Source organism: Trifolium pratense, linkage group LG6 (assembly GCF_020283565.1).
Source record: "Trifolium pratense cultivar HEN17-A07 linkage group LG6, ARS_RC_1.1, whole genome shotgun sequence".
Taxonomy (NCBI): domain Eukaryota; kingdom Viridiplantae; phylum Streptophyta; class Magnoliopsida; order Fabales; family Fabaceae; genus Trifolium; species Trifolium pratense.
Window position 1 is genome coordinate 16,399,622 of NC_060064.1, and position 23,044 is coordinate 16,422,665.

At 30.9% G+C, this 23,044-nt stretch overlaps 2 protein-coding genes across 2 annotated transcripts; one reads left to right on the forward strand and one right to left on the reverse strand.

Annotated features, from left to right (window-relative positions):
* Positions 1–7,922: 7,922 nt before the first annotated feature.
* LOC123888347 lies at positions 7,923–8,814 on the forward strand. Its single transcript, XM_045937379.1, has one exon. It carries the CDS (start codon positions 8,128–8,130, stop codon positions 8,482–8,484), a length of 357 nt encoding a protein of 118 aa, XP_045793335.1. The 5' UTR covers positions 7,923–8,127; the 3' UTR covers positions 8,485–8,814.
* Positions 8,815–11,289: 2,475 nt separating this feature from the next.
* Positions 11,290–14,967, reverse strand: LOC123888348 (polygalacturonase-like). The gene is made up of 9 exons (XM_045937380.1): positions 14,221–14,967; positions 13,844–13,972; positions 13,527–13,694; positions 13,385–13,405; positions 13,030–13,237; positions 12,800–12,881; positions 12,583–12,691; positions 11,982–12,101; positions 11,290–11,858 (listed from the first exon to the last, which is right to left on the reverse strand). The coding sequence occupies exons 1-9, from the start codon at positions 14,494–14,496 to the stop codon at positions 11,637–11,639; spliced, it is 1,335 nt and encodes a 444-aa protein (XP_045793336.1). The 5' UTR covers positions 14,497–14,967; the 3' UTR covers positions 11,290–11,636.
* Between the last annotated feature and the right edge of the window lie 8,077 nt (positions 14,968–23,044).

Sequence of the window (23,044 nt, forward strand, 5' to 3'; positions counted from 1 at the left end):
TGCATTTTTGGCATTTATGTTTCGGAAACCTACAATTTTGGCCCCTATGTTTCAAAATAGCACTTCTAGTCCCCTATATTTGGCCCCTCTTGTAAAAAGTCAATTTTTAACAAGTCAACGCTGATGTGGCAAGTCACTTAAGTGACTTAGCTGCCACATCACTTTTTTTGTCACTTACTCCCTCCGTCCCAAAACTTTGATACTTTTAGGATTTTAGTTTTGTCTTAAAATTTTAGTCCATTTAAGAAGCCAAGAAACAATTACATATTTTTTTCATTAATACCCTTACTAAATCAGCTTTTTTCTAAATAAATTATTAAACCAAAGGTATGTTTACTAGGTACTTTTTGAAGAAAAAAAACACGAAACTTTAAGTGGCTTTGGGCATATAGAAAGACATGCAATAATTGTATCTTCCATAATAAAAAATGCGAATAAAAAAAAAACAAAAAAAAAAACATAGGGGCAAATAAGGCCATAGGATTTAAAATTAACCATTTCTTAATCTTTGTGCCCAAGTCCAAAAGGACTAATATTCGGGACGGAGGGAGTATAATTTTTAAAAAAAAAACAGAAAAAAGCTTATTCTCATATATTATTTATTTACAAAATCAGTAAAAAATACAAAAATAACACGCAAAACATTGTTTCTTCTCTCTTCTCAATCCTAAAAATTTCTCTCTTATCAATCGTAAATCTAAAAAAAAGAAAGAATATGTTGTTCAATTTCGACTGTGAATCAATTGTAAGGTCTGTTGTTCGATTTCTATCGTGACTCAATCACAAGTTTTGTTGTTCAATTTCTCCCTTCTTACTATTTTGTTTTGAACCCTAAAGTGCATTTGTTGGAGATGAAGACCGTAAGTACGGCGGCAACACGTAAAGTGTCTTTATTCTATTTTGATTTCATGTACTTTTGTTATTGTTATGTTTTTATTCCTGTATATGTTTTGTTATAATTCAACTCAAGACCTAAACATCCAATTATATGTTTTGTTGAGAAAATTTTGGGATTGAGAAGAGAGAAGAAACAAAGTCCGTGTTATGTTTTTTTCTTTTTTGTTACGTGACTTCTTCTTTTCATATTTTTTTATTTTCATTTTTTAAATTATAAAAGTGACAAAAAAATTGATGTGGCAGACGAGTCACTTAAGTAACTTGCCACATCAGCATTGACTTGGTCAAAATTGACCTTTTGTAAAAGGGGACAAACATAGGGGGTAGAAGTGCTATTTTGAAACATAGGAGGCCAAAATTGTAAGTTTTTGAAATATAGGGAGCCAAAAATGCAATTTAACCATTTGTATTGTAAAATGGTTTTATGTGTTTACTGAAACCAATATTGTGTTTTTATGGTTTTAAAAATCCTGGAAACCATTATGCTGGTTAAATGGTTTTAGATAGTTATACACTAAAACCATTTGTATTGTAAAATGGTTTTACACTAAATGGTTTAATGATTTTAAATACTGATTATTACTGAAACCATAAGTATGGTTTACTTGTTTTGATAGTTTTCTATGTGAAACCAAAAATTGTCTAATGGTTTTGTAATAAAACAAAAAACCAATGGTTTCGTCTAATGATTTATGTTAATTGTAATAAATTAAACCATAATTACAGTACATGTTTTAGTATGTAATTTTAAATTAAAATATGACTATATAATCATCCAACACAATTAATTGAAAATATATTCTTATAATATGTACTTCAAAGGAACAAAAGTTATTATTTAATTGGAAATGGGGGATGTGTTAGAAATTTGGGGATACGCTACAAATCTGGAGGAGGAAAAAAAATTGGGGGGCTCGTAAGAAATCTAGGGGAGAAAAGGAAAAAATTGGGGGGGTGCGCTAAGCAAATGGGGGCGCGCGAGTAAATGGGGGGAGGGCAAGTAATGAAGTAGTATATGGGGTCGCGCAGAGTAGTGAGGTAGCATATGGGGTGCGTGGAGTAAATGAGGGATGTGTTGAGTAATTTTCATTGTTTATGCATGGTGCATAAGGAAGAAGCTTATACACCATAACCACACCTTGTATTGTATATTAAACACATGATCCGATTTATTTTTGAATTAATAATTCTCACAATTAGATCAAGTACAATATGACTAGATTTATTGTTTTTTAATGCTAAAAAAGAATTTGTGTATGGTTAAATACTATTTTTTTTCTTTTACTGTGGTTAAATACTACTAGTGAGAAATACTTGCATGTAATTAAATAATATGTATGTTTTATTATATGTGTGTCATCAAATGGTGATCAATACCATAAAAGTATTTCTCTACTATTAGTAGTATCTTATTTGTGTGGTATATAATTATGGAAAATGCTAAACAGTGCCCCCGGGCACTCTTTAAGCATCTTAAATAGTAAGTTTTTGTTAAAATTTTATAGAAATGTGTGAATTCAACGCATTGGAAATCGAAATGTTTCATTTTTTAGATAAATTATTTCTTTAAAAGGAATGCTTAAAGAGTATCTCGGGGGACTGTTTAACAAGACCCTATAATTATTAGGGTCTCCTCCCGGCTTTTCCTAAAAATCAGTGGTTTATATAAAAAGGAAAATGTTAACATGTGCACCAAAAACACATGTTAAGGAATCAAAAGTAGAAATAATATATTGAAATATGTGCATTTAACTTCTTAAGCATTAAATTTTTTTCTAATAATAAATGCAATTTTCTATATTTAGAACATTAACATGTGCCTTTTATGCACATGTTAACATGAGCCATAGAAAAAACTCTAAGAAAGCATTATTTATCCATCGTTTATTTAAACACCTCAAGACAAAGTTGCAAGTACCAACGTACTATTTTCAAAGTTGCAAGTCTGCCTCTTTGTACCAAAAAATGTCTGCCTCTAAGTTTAAACTTATGGATTGCTAATTATCCTAACCGACCCAACATATAACGGCAACCCACTCTTTTTTACAAACACAAAACTAGAGAGAAGATAATTGTTCAGTCTAAGATAGAAAAATTACTTACAAAAGTATATTTATATTTATCTATCTCTAAGTATATTAGTAGAGCTCGAATGAAAGACTTCTCCCATTCAATATCTAGATTTTTACCATTAAACCAAATCCTTAAAGTTTTTAAGACAACCCTCTAAAATATACATCAGCCATTAAAATATACCTCGTTGATTAAACTTTTTAACAATTATATTATTTTTATAAATGTATCTTTTTAAAAAAATTGTTATGCTCCTATAAAAATATGTTGATTGTAGAAAAATATGCAACATAACTAATATAATGAAATAATTGATGTAATTGAATATTTAAAGGGTATCCTATAAAAAAATAATATTATGTATTAAAAGGTGTTATTTTAATTTCGTCTTAAGCCTCCCCATGTGTTGGCGAACCAGATTATAAAAAAAATCACAGTTAACATAATCAAATTTATTTTTTTTTTTTATAATTTTTTTACAAAAGAATTAAAGTTAATTTTTTAATCACATATACATTATTCACACAGAATATTTTGTTAGATAATAGTATTATTATGCCATTAAGGGTCTGTTTGGTTCGGGGGTTTTGGAGGGGAGGGGAGGGAAGGGGAGGTGAAGTGATATTTTCAATTTTTTATGTTTGGTTCAATTTTTTAGGAGGGGAGGTGAGGGGAGGGGAGGGATTCAAAACACATTTTAGACCACTTTTTGCTTCCCCCCAAATTGGGGGGATTTGGAGGGGAGGGGAGGGGAGGCATTAAATGTTATTACAATTTTAATTATGCTGACATAATTATCCTTATATTTATTTTTAAATACCAAAATCATCCTTACTTGCATTTTTAATGTTGCTAACTTGCTATTTTTTTGTGTAAAAAAAAAACTTGCTACTTTTTTATTATAAAAAGAGATCTTGCTATTTGTTTAGGTTTTTGCTTACGTTAATTATTATTCACTCACACAGACATATATAATTTGTTTTCAATTTTTTTTTTGATTCGTTGATATTTATTATTTCCACACAATTTTCAACCTGTTGCATCGAATATACAATTTTATTATATAATTGTTTTGCCTACGTTTATATTTTGTTGCATGTGATTAATTTGTTTTATATAACTTTTTGTCTTTGCCTATTACGTTAAAGGTATATATATATAATTTTTTTTATAAGATTAAATTTTAAATTTTTGTGTGCAGTTTAATTTTTATAAATTATTTATTAGATTCAATCAACCATCAAAATAAAAAAAATTAACATCAACAAATAATTACATTTGTGGAGTTTCGAGTCTATTGAGTTCTTATATTTAAATATTTATAAGGTGAAAAATTTTAAAATTATGAGACTCTTATAAATTATAAGGATAAAAAAGTAATTTAATTATATCATCCCTCCCATCCCCTCGTGAATCAAACATATTTTCAATTAAAATCTCTCTCCTCCCCCTCCTCTTCCCTCTTTTGAACCAAACACATCTGCAATTAAATTTTTTCCCTCCCCTCCCCTTCCCTCCCCTCCCCTCTAAAAAAATCCCTCCCCTCCCCTTCTACTCTTTTGAACCAAACAGACCCTATGTATTGGGTTTTATATGTTAGTAGTCTAATAGTCTATTAGAAATTATTATAAATTGTCTTGTAATCCTTATTTTGTTAAACAATATTATTCTGATATTATTGAAACCATAGTCCTTATTTGCGTTTCTCTCTGAACTTTAACATGGTATGCAAGTTTGTTTCGATCCTCCTTAGATTGTATGTTATTCTACTGTCGAGCTCTTAAAAATTTGAGAACGAGATTATGATTGGGTTTGTGGATTTTTGAGTTATGGTTAGTTGTCTAAATTAGTTTGATTTGATTTGGGAATGTTTTTTGTTTGAGTTTGATTATTCATTCTGTTCGTGCAATCTTGGTTTAATCCTCTTTATTTTACATCCTTTGAAATTTGTTGAATTGAAAGTGGTTTGTATTTGATTGAATTTGGTTCGGTGGAGATTAATCTTTCACATGGAATTTGTAAATGGCATATCGTTGCTATTCTAGGTGAAGTTGGCTGCACATGATAAGCTTTTGAATAAGTTTAGACGTGGGATGATCTCGTGTGTGTTGGAAAGTAAGAATCCTGGTCATGTGGTTGCTGTGATGCAGAAATTGGAAGGAAAAAATTGTTTAGTTTCTTTTGGATGTTTGAGTGAGGCAATATATAATACTCACTCGCACTTTGAAACTTTGGAACTCTGAAATTTGAATCCGGTGATGAAATACTCATAATTTGAATCTAGAAGGAATACTAACAATTTGAATCCAGTGAGGGAATACTCACAATTTGAATCCGGTGAGGGAATACTCACAATGAATCTGGTGAGGGAATAGTCATAATTTGAATCCGGTGAGGAAATACTCACAATTTGAAACTTTGAAACTCTGAGTGAGCAAATGCTCACAATCTGAAGCTGAAATCTGAAGTTGAATTTGAAGCTATTAGTTAATTTAGTTTATTTTCGGGGTTGATTTTGTGACAAGCTCAAAGTTTAGTAAGCTTTACCTTGAGGGGTAGTATTAGAAATAAAATATTTAGTTAGAGTTAGTATGATTTTCGCTTTTTTGTTGGTCAATAACTCTTGATGATTATCTGCTAATGCGTGAGTTTGAGGGGAAGTGTTATAATAGTATTATTAGGTCCTTAAGTATTGGACTTTATATGTTAGTAGTCTAGTAGTCCATTAGGAATTATTATAAATTGTTTTGTCATCCTTATTTTGTTAAGCAATGTTATTATGATATTATTGAAACCCTAGCCGTGATTTGTGTTTCTTTCTGTTAAAGTTAAGAGATAAAAACAAAGTGACGACTAGGGTTTCAATAATATCAGAATAACATTGCTTAACATAATAACGGCTAGGGTTTCAATAATATCATAATAACATTGCTTAACATAATAAGGATTACAAGAGAATTTATAATAATTCCTAATGGGCTACTAGACTACTAACACGTAAAGCTCAATACTTAAAGCCCTAATAATACTATTATCTAACACTTCCGCTCAAACTCAAGATGATTAACAGATAATCATCGAGAGTTTGTCAAACAAAAAACGAAAATCATATTAACTCAAACTAAATATTTTATTTCAGAATCTACCCCTCAAGCTAAAGCTTATTAAGCTTTGAGCTTATCAAAAAATCAACCCTAAAAATAAACTAAATCAACTAATAGCTTCAGATTCAACTTCAAATTTCGAATTTTAGGTTCAGATTTCAGCTTCAGATTTCGGATTGTGAGCACTCCCTCACCGGATTCAGATTGTGAGTATTCCCTCACCGGATTCAAATTGTGAGGATTCTCTCACCGGATTCGTATATTCAGATTGTGAGTATTCTCTCACCGGATTCAAATTGTGAGCATTCCCTCACCGGATTCAGATTGTGAATATTCCCTCACTAGATTCAAATTGTGAGTATTCCCTCACCGGATTCAAATATTCAGATTGTGGGTATTCTCTCACCGGATTCAAATTGTGAGTATTCCCTCACGGATTCAGAGTTTCAAATTGTGAGTATTACATAATCTGAAGTTGAATCTGAAGCTATTAGTTGATTTAGTTTGTTTTCAGGGTTTATTTTGTACTAAGTTCAAAGCTTAGTAAGCTTTAGCTTAAGGGGTAGATTCTGAAATAAAATACGTTTTTTAACATGTTTGAGACAAAGATTTAATAGTTATATATTGCACACTGTCTTAACTGAATGTCTATGGGGGCTAAACTTTATTCTCTTTAGAAAAACATAAAGAAATTGGAAGATAAACTCATTCTCTCTTTAGGGTGTATGATTACACAAGTCGTCAATTTGAATTGCTCAACTATTATTTGGAGATCTTATAATACATGATGATAACTCCAAAAATATTTCCAAACAAAGCAAATTATGATAGTCCATGGTCCACGCTCTAAAAGAGGCCATGCAGAGTCTGAAGAGTCACATTAAAGGGTCTCCTTTGAGTCATAACTATTCCTTCAGTCATCAGGTGATTCGTATCCATTAAAGTTTCCACAAATTGACAAACCACCAAGTTTTGGACACTGATGAAGCCAGAACTCATAACTCTCAAATTGTTAATGACATATAAAAGACAATAATGCTGCTATAGGAAAATAGTATGGAAAATTTCAAGACCAAAAACAAACAAAATTACCAATATTCTTAGGGGTCAATGTCACAGGCTAGCAGCTTAATTGATGAGACATTAACATGTGACATAAAAAAGGACAAGGTTGGGAGGATAAATCAAAATATATTTTGTGACTTAGTTTGGATTGTAATCCATGAGCCCCCTACCCCCGCTGACATGCTTGGATTCCTTGCAATTAAGATAACCCTGCATTTTCTCGGCCGCTTAATCTTAATCGTTCAATCATAATCAAATGATTCATATTTTATCTTTGGTAAATAGGTCTAAAACATAATATCCAAATTTTGACAGTCTGATTTTATTTAGACGGTCCAAATTTGCAACAACATGATTGTATAAATGAGCATAAGTCATCTCCTCGCTTTACAAGTATATACATGTTGGATCCGCAGTGAAAATTATTGGTGACTACCGTAATTTTGACAAAACCTATACTTTAAAGTTTTGATAAAAAACAGCGCCACCTGATATCGCGTTGCAGATCTCACCGTTAATCCAACCATACACGTATATTATTAATTGAGGTATGTTAAGTGAGCTAATGTCAGAAGCTTTTGGCCTTCATCTATTTTTTTTGCACCTCAAAAGCCACACCTGCTTTTAATTTTTTATTATCTAGAAATTAAACAGGAAAAAACATTCAATAAAGTAGACAAACTAAAAGAAATGTAACATTGTAACAAAAAAATAAAATTCAAAAAAAGAAATGTAACATACTAGTAAACATGATATATAACAAACTCACTTGACACTAACTGTGGTCTATCTATATAAGATAATTCAGAATCCAAGCTTTGTGCTGTCTCATTTCCTCACTCTACAATTATTTACTAACTTCTCTGTCCTGCATTAAATCACATACCATAATACTTGACATAGCAAAACCAGAAGAGTCTTGGCTAGGCCTAATTAAGAGTTCAGATTCATCTTCAAGTTTGAGCTGAGCAGATTCATCATCATAATCATGGATGGAAGACAAGGGAGTGAAATGCAGCCTTATGTTGAGGCACCACCAAAAGTGGCGGAAACAAATCGTTATTCACATAGATCAATTGAGACACTTATAGTGGTCATAGCAGTGATTACTATAGTAGGTGTAATTGCAGGAATGATAGCAAGGTTGTGTGGTGGAAGACACTTTGGAGGCAATGGTGAGAATGATATAGAAGGTTGGGTTGAAAAGAAGTGTAGAAGTTGTATTGATGGAGGACTTCCTTCACCACCACCACCACCACTGGCACCGGAAGCACCTAAACCTGAAGAACCAAAGGCAGAACCAAAGCCAGAAGCTGCAGCAACAGGAGGAGATGTGAGTAAATGAAAAAGGGATCAGAATCAAGCACCGACTCTGACACTTCTGATTGAAGGCATGTGACAAAGACTCATATGGTTACATTAAATTTTTCTATTTTCTTAAATTATTACATGTGTCGATGCGCCATGTCCAATGTCCTTGTTTGTATGAGTGTTTCATATTAGATGCATTATTCTATTGAAACACAAACATTATTTATAAATTAGTAAGTATAGAACTTGATGAATGGTTTATTTTGACTATTGTTAGTGAATGCTAAGTGATAAAAAAAAGTTTACACAGCTTTTAAGTGATATACTATAGAGTATCAATATGTGATAGTTGTAGAACCTAAGCTAGATTGATGTTATTGGATTTGAACTCACCTACTTACTATTTCAATTTTACTCTCTTAGTCATTCAATATTGTAATTCCTTCTTTATCATCGTCTTAATTTTGTACTTGTGAGACAACATGTTTTAGTTTTGTTGAATCAAAACAATACGAAGCTACGATGGATAGGTACGGCTACGGTACCAATACTCAGCACAGCTACATGTACGAAATACAACAATTTTTTTTAAAAAAAATGTAAATACGGGTGCGTTAGCATAAAATATACTATATAAAATAAATTTGAGTTAATTACTAAGTCATGCTTTAAAGATTTGCGTTTTTTTTTCACTGACACCACTATTTTCATCAAAATTAAAAAAGTGAATTGAATTGCAATAAAAAATCAAAATATTTTCTTTTTACACACCCTATACATTTTTTATTGTATTCACCACTTCAAATCAAGCAAATAAAAATGAGTATGGAATAGTAGTACGGACTACGGAGTACAAAATGTGTACCGATACCGGTTATAACATACCCGATGCAAGTACTTCCTATTTTAGGAGTACCCATGTTTGGTAAAGAGATGCACCACTTGAATCTATCTGGATCTACTACTTATTTTTGTACCATGTCTTGAGAAAAGGAAAAATGTTGGTCTAACATAAAAATTTCAATGTTCCACCAAATAGTATATAGGCTATCATTTTTAAGTCAGTAAGTGGAGGCGTGGAGCCACTACTTATCATGAAAAGGCTTAATTTGTGCCCAAAAATTGTTTCGGAGATTACTTTAAAAATCAGGATTTTGGATCCCATAGGATTAACATTTGGCATGAAGTTCCAATTCAACAGCACAAAGCAAAAGCTCTCTCCAAACCGTTGGCTAATGTTGTAAAAAAGCCAAACAAAGTTTCCGAGCTTTCTTTCATTTCTTTATTGGAGTGGTCTTACCGTTGCTATTGATCATCAAACCGACTTTAAAAGAAATAATTTTATTTTAATACATTAATAAAATGTGACACCTTTAATATACTACTAGTAGTATGTATTTGACCGTAAACTCTTTGCTAACATGGTACAAGAAGAGAGTGAAATTTACCAATATTAATGAATTATTGCAAATTTTGTGCCCCTTAAGCAATTGTCAGAGGCTTGGTTGCTAGTTTTTGTGTATGGAAAACATTTGGTTGGAAGCAAAGCCGAAGAATTTACGCGTGTCCCACATGTTTTCTGACGGATATTAGTTTTTTTTTTTTTTGTTAACTCCCAAGGTTCCGTTTTCATGGGAAGGGACCTGGAAATCCTAGTCCGGACAAGAGTTAAGTAAAATTTGGTAAAAAATTGTTCAAGTTATGAATCGAATTTGGATTATCTCGATAATTCTTCCTTAGAGCTTATTAATCACTTGAGATCAATCAATTAATTAACGAGAGTGATATTAGAAATAGGTGAACGCCCCTCTACACATCTTATTTAGATATGTACATGTACACTGCTGTGGTAGATACTTCTAATATGTCCAAAAATTAATAAAATAAAATACTATTTGTAAATCTATCACAATTATCCACCTTCAACGATATAACGGTACATATTCAAATAAAATGCGTGTCCAAGATATCTACTGGAGGGTAGATATCTTGAAAATGATAAGTGGTGGAAAGTTTTAGTTTATTGGTTCTAACTTTTGGACTACCAAAATATCCACACTAAAGAAGATTAATTGATTAACTAGTCTACTAATATGCCACATTTCATATTGGCTTGTGCAATAATCTAACTAGTATTCAAAAGTGGACTTAAGACTGTGACCATAGTTGATTTAATGTGAGGACAGTTGCTCTTCAAAGGGGAGTGGTGTATGTATCTCCAAAGACTCCAACACTTAAATCATTGAGTGTTTTAGGAGAGCTAGAGCTTTCACCAGAGTTGAAAATGTAACTTTAACTAATTGTTAGATATCTTTTATAAGTTTAATCTGGTTATTTGGATGCTAAAGATCTGGTGTGATTCACGAATCACTGTCTGATTGTCATCAGAGGGTCATAATTTTATAACAGGAATTGATTCAATGTGTTGTTGCATACGGTGTAGTTCACTTAGATGGATTATCTGAGCGAATTGAGCCTTGGTCCAGTCCAAAACACAAACTAAAAAAAATATTATAATTCGAAGACTCAATAAAAAATAATTATTAGGGTATAGTTGGACACACGACTTGTTCCCGCTGAGAACAAGCCCAAAAGAAGAGGAGAAACTACTATCCAAGTCACAAAAAGGTTAAAAAGAGGAGAAAGGGAGAAAAAAAATGTTCAAACTTGAGGGGGGTTGTTGGAAATTATAAGTGATGAAGAGTTTTAGTCTATTGGTCCAAACTTTTAGTCCATTGACCTCCACACTTGAAAGTTAAGAACATGCCACACTGCAATATTGGATAATATATAAAGTTTGAATTTACATGTTTAAATAATACATAGTTTGAAACTTATGGATGAAACAATGGCAATATCATTTTATTACAATCATGTTTAAAGAATGACATGATTCACTACAAATCAATGTCTATTGGGTATTAATTTACATTGTATTAACATATAGCTAGCAATTATTGATGAACTAATTGCATTGTATGGTCACATAATTATAATTATATATACATTGAGTCTTTCCATGATGAATAATGTAGAGAGGTCTTAATTTGTGCAACCTCCAGTCTAAAATATAAGAGATAATTTGGTCAACAAAAGTTGATGTATCTGATTCAAATTTTGGATCAGAGATATCATTTTTTGTTAATTCAACTGTCTCTTATATTTAAGATTAAAGGGAGTATTTTTCTATGAGTAGCAGCGAGGGGTAACATGTCCTGTGTAAAACAATTCAACACTGTTGCATAAAGCCTTAGCATCTTCTCCTTCATCATATTGCAAGTCTATGTTCTCCAATGCTATCTCCTTACATGGAAATTTCTCACTGCAATCAAACTTCACAGCTACATCAGAAGCACTTTTACCTATTATATTCTGGTACAACACATTGCTAATTTGGACAGCAGAGTCCTGCATAAGCCACAAAAAATCATTAAACATAAGTGTATGTGTGCGCGCGCGCGTGCGTGTATTCGTAGCCACTAGCCAATATATAGTATATATGTATAGAAAGAGTTGTGAAAATTAATTTACCGATTTTTTGCATGGCTTTTTTTTCTTGTCACAGTAATTCTGGTCTATTATTATGGGATTGGTCACATTGTCCATTTCAATGTTCAGAAATTTTATGTTGGTGGCACTTCCTGAACCTCCCTGCTTGCATTTCAAAATAATTTCTGATTAAAATCTTCATATTAAAGATATTTATTTTTATAATGTTAAATTCATCTCCACTATATAATTACTCCAAAAATCCGACAAACATATTGAGTTATTCTTATTTTTCATGGATGAATCATGATTTCTCAATAACTCAATTAAGTTGATAAGACGGTTGGAATAAACCGATCGCCTTATTAAGAATAGCAAAAAAAGTGACGTGTGAACATTTGCAATTATAAAAAATGACGAATAAACTAACCGTCAACACAGACATATTTACCTACCAAAACTAATTAAGAATTCTCACATAGGTATAGATTAAGAAAAATTAAGGTGTTTATAAATAATAGAGCGCGCTCGAGTCCGTTTGTCACAACATTTGGACCATGCGCTTCCGCGCTTGAAAACACAAACTAGCCCATTACAATCCATACATACAAAGCAAGGAGATTAAAATAAAGTTTAAAATTACCGGCCATGTTTTAATTCTAACTCCATTTTTAGTTCCAGAAATCTTAGCTCCATTCACTGTTACTTCAGAAACAAATTCTTTTGATTTTCCAGCCCCCAAGCTTCCAATACTGACATATATAAATCATTTGCAAATAAAATGAAATTTATATACAAATAATACAATATAACAAAACTAATATTCACAACAAAAATAACTTGTTACTTAAGTTAATTACCTGATGCCATGGCCTGGTCCACAAGTTATGTTTGTGGCTTCTACATTCTTAGATCCATGTACAATTGATATACAATCGTCACCTAAAACAAACAAATTCATGGACAATCAAATTAATTAATTAATTAATTAATTAGTAGATACTAGTATACATATATGAATTTCAATTCAATTAATTTTTTTAATTCTTTTGCTTTGAAATTTTTTAGATATTTAATTAGGAATATATACCAGTTCCTATGATAGAGCTAGAGATTTTGATGTTTTGGGTATTGGTGACATGAATTCCATCGGTGTTAGGACTATCCTCTGGTGATGACACGTTGAGATCGGAAGCTTTAACGTTAATCGAATCTTGGAATGAAACATGGATTTGTTGCGCATTTTCTATCTTCAAATTCTCAACTATCAAGTCCTCACAATTATCAAATGTTAGAGCCTACAAAAAAGAGTTAGTTAGTAAGTTTGATTCTAAACTGTTCAACCAAATTACAGTCGTTAAATTAAAATTCAATTTCAATTCAACGACTGAGATTTGACCGAACAAACTAAACTGTCGAGAAATTTTAGACAGAGCTTTACGTACCGTTGGGGCATCCTTGCAAGGCTACAAAAGGGAGAAGAAAAATATAAAAAAAATTGGTCAAAATTTGAATATGATGAATTACATAGATGCAATGATGCTTAACTAACTTGATTAAAATATTGGATTAATTGTGATATCTTACTTTCTTTTTGTTCCTTTTACATGAGTTTTTCCACCATATACTTCCTTTTCCATTGATGGTTCCACCACCATTAACTAATAGTTTTTGAACATTGTGAAATATAAGCCAATGTCTTTGATCTTCACTATAATCTGATCGATCATCTGATGCTTCAAGACTTCCAGATATCTAACAATTAATTAATATATATATATAGTCAAAGTTACTTTCTAAGATATATTAATTAATTATAATTTATTAACTTAAAAGGTGAAGCATAAAAAAATGAAGAATTAATTAATTAATCACTAGCTTAATTTTTTTATAATATAACTGACCTGGACTGTTATGTTAGATTTACATGGACCAGAGAATCTGATTGGTTTGAGTAGATAATTATTATCTTCAGGTACCACAAAAATTGCTTCTCCTGAAGAACATACTACTTCCCAAGCCTTCTTGAATGCCTGAATATGAAAAAAATTATGTTGATTATATTTTTCATTAATCATGAGAAAACCAAATTAATACATGTATTTTTTTTAAAAAAAATAGAGAGAAGAAAAAAAATGAAATTTAGCAATATCAATAATTCTATGTTAATTTTTTTTGGTACAATGTTAATTTGAAAAAAAAAATATAAACAAAATATCATGGACTAGTATATTATTTATATACTATAGTTATACCAAAAAAAATATATATATTTATGTACCTGTGTATCATCAGTATAACCATTCCCTTTAGCTCCATAATCATTGACATTAACAATTTCTAGTGAACGTGAAGTGGCATCAAATCTCAAAATATTATTTGTGTTTTGGTTGATGAAGTTCTTGAATAATAATGTGTCAGCATCATCATTGGAAGGTGAATCATCAACGTATGTAGTAATAAGTGGGTCCTCTTGCAAGTTGCTATTACAAGCAACAAAAGAAATGATGATGATGATAGTGAATAATGAGATGAGGAAATGTCTTAGAAGAGCCATTATAGTTAATTTAATTTCCTCCTTTTAATTTGTATTATGTAGAAAATTAAAATATATAGATGCACAATTTGAAAGGTGTGGGAATGTTTGATGAGAATGTATAGATATAGCAAAAGCTATGTAGTGAGGTATGGAACTAATGAGGGGGGTGATTGTGTATTTATAGACAAGGAAATTAAAAATATCATGTTATTGGTTTTTCATATTTTGATCCACATATAGATATATAACGGTATGGAAGTATAGGTAAGGTATAAGAGATTGAGACGAAATGGCCAATCTATATACCACACTCTAGACAGACTTTTGTTCCATACAACGTTTGCTCCATACATGTGATTGATTTATGGGTTATTCAAAAACAAAATTGTGATTTATTATTATGTATGTGTATCAACATATATAAGCTCTTAAAGGAAGAAAATTGTAAAAATATATGTATATATGTTTTATGTACATGGGATCGATAAACAACTCTATAGCATATTCAACTGACCCCCGAACCAGATTCAACTGGTGGTGAAAAGCCGAAAAAGAAAAAAAAAAAAAGTGACTGATTTGGAGACCGGCATATTTCAATCACTAAAGGCGAGATTTTCTAGTTGTGTGTAACATTAATTCGAGATATATTACATCATTCAATAACGTGTTAACGAATACCAATAGATCATTCATATAAAATTTTAAAAAATTTAAAATCATTTAATATATTATTGCACGTCAAGATTAATAATGTTCTATACAAATGCATAAACATTTACTCTTAGGGTGCGTTTGATCTGCTAAAAAAATAAGGGTCTGGAAATGACAACTTCGGTTGTACTGTGTTTGATTTTAAAACTGTTCATGGTACTGGACAAACTGAGGCTAATGTACAGGACAAAAACTGAAATTTTTGTCCCACACAGAACCACGGGACAACTTTTTATCCTCTGCACAAGTTGTCTAAAATACCAAAATAACCTTTTGTCCACAAAATATCGTATAACACAAAGTTTCTTCAAAATCTTAAACGTTTGTCCTATACTGTTCTTTCTTGTACTGTCTTGTACTGTTCTATCCAGTTCTTATATTTTGCAGATCAAACGGACCCTTAGTAAATTTCAATAACATATCAAGAAGTAAGAGGAAGATGATTATTGATAGTGAGATTCTGATGAATTAGTTGCTGAATTTTGGACAACTATTATACTCCAGAGCACTGGACTAAATTTTTTAGTCTAGGTCTGCAAGCTTTGATTGATTGGAAACTCGCCAAATAGATGATTGGTAATAGTGTAATACCTTTTGGGAAGATAAAAATTCTACGCAAACTTTATGGAAAGGAATAAATTCTCGTCTTTTCTCAACATTCAAATCTTTGAATAGTTGGTGAAACCTTCTTATCCGACAGATTATTTTTACTATTTGGAGGTTCGATTTAAAGTTGATCCGATAAATAAAAATAACATATAATTAGTAATTGACAAATGAAATACAAATTAACGAAGAAGAAATTAACAATTAAAAAATAAGAAAAATTGAGCCATTGGTAAATTAACCTTTAATTTAGTTTTCCTTTTTTTTTTGTTACATTTTTCCCTTTTCTTCATTGTTCAATGGATTTTTTTTTTTTTTTGCCCTTAGTGGTGAACCGTAGATCGCCCCTGTAGATTACATATGTGGGCACTCCTCCGTAGCATACATGGAATTGAAACGAAACATACTGTGATTTTATGATGTTTGGCAGAGGTGATCGAGGTTTTTGGGGACAGAGCTAATAGGGGGGCCAGCACAGTAGAGGCCATGGTCCCCCCTTATACTAGTATGTTGTTATACTATAAGTTCAATTTCACTTTTAGTCCCCTTTATTTTATTAAACTTATGAAAATGGTCCCTCTTTATTAATTAAACATTTTGGGCTATATTATAAATTTGTTGTAAATTTGATCTCAACGGATGTTTTCCCCCTAAAAATTATATAAGTTGTGCTCGATTTCCTGCGCTAAGTGGTCTTTCCGCTGGCTGGATGACTATATTTTTTGCTAAAAACGTGTGTATTATTGTCCCGATATTGAATTTAATGACAAAATATCTCTTTTGAGATTATATTCACTTTTTTTTACACAAAACTCGCAATTTTTATGACAAAACACATGAGTTTAGACAAAATTATAATAAATGTAAAAGTGGAGGTGCCAAAAAGTTCGACTTAAAAAAAATTGCCCATAAAATAAAGATTCGCAATATTAACTTTCGATTTATCTTACACTTTCTTGTATATGTTATGCTTTTAAAACATAATTTTTTCGTTATTGAATTATACTTTTAAATTCGATCCTCCTAACCTTAAATCCTGGCTCCCCGTCCCTAGAGGTTTTAGAAGAAGAAAACAAGAGATAAAGGAAGACCAATAGAAAAAGGAAACGCCTAAAAGAAAAACAAATAAAATACACAAGTTTTTTTTTTTTTTGAACGTAAATAAAATACACAAGTTATATTGTCACCATATTCGCGAACTTATCATATAAACTAATTTTTGCTAGATTTAGCATTTTTCCTTTAAGGAATTATTTGTAAGTCGATTTTCAAACTTATGTAGTTATGTTTCAGTTGATTATTAGGATCATTGCTATCCCTACCTACCAATTATTCAATCTTACTTCCATTTATGATAATAGGCAAATGCTAAATAGTGTTCCCAGATACTCTTTAAGCATTTAAATAGTAAGTTTTTTATAAAATTTTTATAAAAATACGTAAAGTCAACGCATTGAAAATTGGAGTGTTTAATTTTTTAAATAAAAAATTTCTTTTAATGAAATGTTTAAAAAGTGTCCCGGAGACACTCGTTAGCAAGGAAGACCCAGGAAAATATACATGACTTGGACATATTTTTTATGGATAAGAGACATATGGACATATTGATTACATGTGCATTCGAGCCTACATCATATATTGCGTATTTATAAAATGAGTATTGAGTACTGTATTGAAACTTTCAAATATTCAGACTTAGTTTTCCCATGATAATCATTTTAGGTTTTAAAAATGATGGTTGGATTTAACCGACGTGAAGAACCAATGTTTGAAATTGAAAGAAAATTATGTATATTTCTTTGTAAACCAAATTATGTATATTTTTTGGTTTTGGTTTATAAATTGTATAAAGTGTGATAATAATGTTGTTTTCCTCACACAATGGTGTAACAACCCCTTAGCTTGCCTAGGTTGTATTTAAGGCGATTGTTTCTTGAATTGTAAGGGTTGAATATTCATTGTACTTCTTATAATTCAATTTTTGCTTATAAACAAAATATGTTTTAATGCACTTTTGATCGATCCTCCTATTTTGAAAAACCTGAACTTTTGATTCCCTATTTTAAAAGCCAACTTTTTGATCCCCTTATTTTGAAAAACCTGAAGTTTTGATCCCCTATTTTAGATTTTTTTGAATTTTAGTCACCGAACTCAATTTAGTCAAATTTTTGCTGATGTGTCATGCTTATTAATGACGTGACACTGTTCATGATGACAAAACGTTTTCATGTTTTTAGTTTTTTACATCAAATATTTTAAAAGTATTAAAAAATAAAATAATTAATGATAATTAAAACACGAAAAATAAAATTTTCATTGAAAGGTATTTTTATATATATATTTTTTATAAGCAGATATTTTTATATGTAATGTTCGACATATCTGAATATAACCACTTTTATATGTGAAACAAAATAAAATAAAAATAATATGGACTTAAAAAATATATTAACCAAAAAATTCCAAAATTATTGTTAGTATATATAGCCTATAGGGTGCCGTACGTGTATTCAAAATTGATACATGTACGATTCTCATGTATACGTATTCAAACTTCAAAGGGTATCTTCTAAATTAATTTTAATTAGTATTTTAGTCTGTTAAAAGAATATTTTGGTTGTGTCAATTAAAAAAATTGGTTTCACATTAATCATTCGGCGATTAAACGTTCTTTTTAGTCCTTTGAAGATAACTTTGATTTCACATTAGTCTCTGATTCTCTGTTTGTTATATCGATCCCTTTTGTAAATTTCTTGCAGAAAACATTAACTTTAGTTTCATATTGGTCCTGTATCTAGTTTAATAGATTTTATATTGGTCTCTTATCTAGTTTAATAGGTTTTATATTGGCCTCAAAGTTAACTTTTTTTGCAAAAAAAATAATTAATAGAAAGGATCAATGACAAACGAAGATATCACCAAAAAGAAATATTTAATCATTAAAGTACGAAACTAAAAAAAAAAAATTAAGGACTAAAATACTAATTAAGTGTTAATTTTTTTAAAGTTTTTTTAACAGAAGATATCGACTGATATAATGGGGAGCGACTTTATGCTGTATTCATTTTCAGATGCAACCCCAAAAACACTAGTAATCTGAAAGAATTTGTATAGCCTTATCATTTTATATAGACTTTGTCTAATGTGTAAATTTTATACCATAGACAAATTTGTTTTCTACCATTAAATAATTAATGATTACTCTCTTCAAATTTAAATAACTAAAAGTTAAATTGTATTTGATTTAAATTTTAGCAAAATATATTTTAATTTTTACTTATATATTTAAGTCAGAGTAATAAGTTTTATTTAATTTAATAGTAATATTTATTGAATTTTATGACATGGAGCTATATTGAAATGCAATAGCTTTTCTGTAAAAATCCAAATCCCATATTCCTCAACTGCCACTCAACAAAACCCTAATTTCTCTTTGTATTTTTTTTCTTGCTCATTCATTAGGCAGATGTGATTTATGATCAATTTTGATCTGGAATCACCCTTTTGATCATTTCTTGATGATTTTTATTTATTTTTATTTAAATAAGTGATTTTCACATAGTTTTAGGTTTCGTTTGATTTTCCTTTTTGTGATTTTTACGTCGGGTGTTGTTTTACTTCCATCATAGTGCGGAATTTGTTTTGATTTCCCGTCTTGGTATAGTGTTAGTTTTTGACTTTCCGTCTTGATACGTTGTTCATTTTGATTTCCCGTCTTAGTACGGTGTTTGTTTTGTTCTGCCTTGATCCAAATTTTGTGCAGATTCAATAATGGACCGATAATTTTTTATTTGAGACCGGGAGTTAGTGTCAATCTAGTGGCAACTTTTGGGGCTAGGTTGGTGTTTTCTGGTGGCCTGAAATCTGATGGGTTCCTTTCTGATTTTTGGTTTAGGAGGTGGGCCTGTATTAGATGGTGTTTGTTTTTTTGGCGTTCCGCATATATACGACACTCTATTATGTAGTTTCTTTTATACTAATCTATGGTCGTCTTGTGCAGATACTAACCTTAGCGAAATAAGAGTTAATATTTGATTTGGGTTTTTTTTTTTGTCAAGTAGTTTAATGGTTTGAAATTTTACTCTTAAGGTAGATAGTAAGTAGAGTGTCCAGAGTTTTTGAACTTTAACCTCTGCATATATAATGTAATGTCTCTACCAACTAAGTTATGCTCACAAGGACAATTTATTTCATTTTATTTTGGGGAAATTTCACATTCTTTTTTGGCCAACACTAGTAAGAAATATGGGACTTTGTATGTATGCTGTTATCAAACATGGTTTTTTTTTTAATTAACGTGTGCAGTTGAAGTATCATTATCATTATCAAGAAACATATGCAGGTTGTGATCTTAATTAATTATTATTCAACAAGTGTATGATGACCCAAAGAATATTTGTTAGTATTATTGTGTTTAGCTTTGAAAGGAAGGTTTGTTGGTTGGCATGGTTTTAGAGTAGAACCGTAGAAGTTTGTTATTTGAAAACTTGTCATTAATATCAATAAATAGCTTTTTGTGTCAAAGACTAACCTAAACTTATCATTAATATCTCTCGAAATTTCACCTCTCTTTTTGATTGGATATATGTAATCAATTAGTGCACTTGATCATACTATTTTGCAACATATTACCAACATAATGTGATGCTAGTGATAGATATACGAGTCTTTTAATTATTTAGTTTATAATTCGATTTAATCAGGTAAGATTAGAACTGACGTGGCAGATGGTGTGCCTTTCAATATGGTGGTGGTGAAGAAGGTTATACATGTAGACACTCCAATGCTCAAGTTAGTAGTTGCGTGAAGTGAACGTTTTGGAGTAGAATGAATCATACCAGACTCTTATGCAGAAGAAGATATATATATATATATATATATATATATATATATATATATATGGGGGCTGCTAATTTAGACCCAGTTGGGTCTAAATTAGCAAGGTGCACCTTTTGAGTTGGACAAAAATACCCATTTTTTAATTTTTTGGAAGAAAAGAGCAACAGGGGCATTTCTGTAATTTTCTGCAATTTTACACGGGCCCCCCACTTCTTTTTCCCCCCCCAGACACGTGGCAGCTTCTCATTTGACAAAAAACGCGCGCGTGCAGCACACGCGCCGACAGGCGCGCGTGGTGGAGAGGAACACGCGGAGAGAGAAAGCCTTTTTAAAAGGCAGGCCACGTGTCACATTTTAATTGGCTGCGTTAATTTTTTTTCATTTTATACTTTAAACTCGATTATTTCATCGTAAATTAATTTTTTATTTTTTAATTTTTATACCAAAATTCATAATTTTTTTTTCTCTACAAATAGAGACTTGGTTTGTTTGATTTGGACACCGAAAAAAAAACGCGATTTTTCACTACTTTAAACTCGATTATTTCGTCGTAAATTAATTTTTTATTTTTTATTTTTTATACCAAAATTCATAATTTTTTTTTCTCTACAAATAGAGACTTGGTTCGTTTGATTTGGACACAGAAAAAAAAACTCAATTTTTCACTACCTTAATCTCATCAAATAACTAATAATCAACTTACTGAAACCATTTTACCAGCAAAATGGTTTCAGTTTACAACTCTCTGAAACCATTCTACCAGATAAATGGTTTCAGAAGCAAACACAATTAATAAATTACTCACTGAAACCATTCTACCAGTAAAATGGTTTCAGAATACAACTATGTGCAACCATTCTACAAGGTAAATGGTTTGAGAAGCAAATAACTAATAATCAACTTACTGAAACCATCCTACCAGGAAAATGGTTTCAGATTACAACTCTCTGAAACCATTGTACCAGATAAATGGTTTCAGAAGCAAACACAATTAATAAATTACTCACTGAAACCATTCTACCAGTAAAATGGTTTCAGAGTACAACTATGTGCAACCATTCTACAAGCTAAATGGTTTCAGAAGCAAATAACTAATAATCAACTTACTGAAACCATTCTACCAGCAAAATGGTTTCAGATTACAACTCTCTGAAACCATTGTACCAGATAAATGGTTTCAGAAGCAAACACAATTAATAAATTACTCACTGAAACCATTCTACCAGTAAAATGGTTTCAGAATACAACTATGTGCAACCATTCTACAAGCTAAATGGTTTCAGAAGCAAATAACTAATAATCAACTCACTGAAACCATTCTACCAGCAAAATGGTTTCAGATTACAACTCTCTGAAACCATTGTACCAGATAAATGGTTTCAGAAGCAAACACAATTAATAAATTACTCACTGAAACCATTCTACCAGTAAAATGGTTTCAGAATACAACTATGTGCAACCATTCTACAAGCTAAATGGTTTCAGAAGCAAATAACTAGTAATCAACTTACTGAAACCATTCTACCAGCAAAATGGTTTCAGATTACAACTCTCTGAAACCATTCTACCATATAAATGGTTTCAGAAGGATTTCGGTGTCCAAATCAAACGAACCAAGTCTCTATTTGTAGGAAAAAAAAATTATGAATTTTGGTATAAAAAATAAAAAATAAAAAATTAATTTACGACGAAATAATCGAGTTTAAAGTAGTGAAAAATCGCGTTTTTTTTTCGGTGTCCAAATCAAACGAACCAAGTCTCTATTTGTAGAGAAAAAAAAATTATGAATTTTGGTATAAAAAATAAAAAATAAAAAATTAATTTACGACGAAATAATCGAGTTTAAAGTAGTGAAAAATCGCATTTTTTTTTCGGTGTCCAAATCAAACGAACCAAGTCTCTATTTGTAGAGAAAAAAAAATTATGAATTTTGGTATAAAAATTAAAAAATAAAAAATTAATTTACGACGAAATAATCGAGTTTAAAGCATAAAATGGAAAAAATCAGGCAGACCCAGTCATATGCTGACACGTGGCTGCCTTTTTCAAAAGTAAAATTTTCTCTCTCCAGCTTATATTCTAGTGTGGCGCAGACATGATGGTAGGATGATCTGGGCTGTCTGATCAATCAGACAGCCTTAATGAGATCACATCTTGGCTGTCTGATGGAAATCAACGGTCTGTAACCATGGTCCTTCCGTACGCGCGCGACACTGGATCCACGTCTATTAATTTTTAAGAAGGTGGGGGCGCGTGTCTTTATTTTTTTTTTTATGTAAAATTACAGAAATGCCCCTGTTGCTCTATTCTTTCAAAAATTAAAAGAATGGGTATTTTGGTCCAACTCAAAAGGTGCACCTTGCTAACTTAGACCTAACTAGGGTCTAAGTTAGAAAACCCCTATATATAT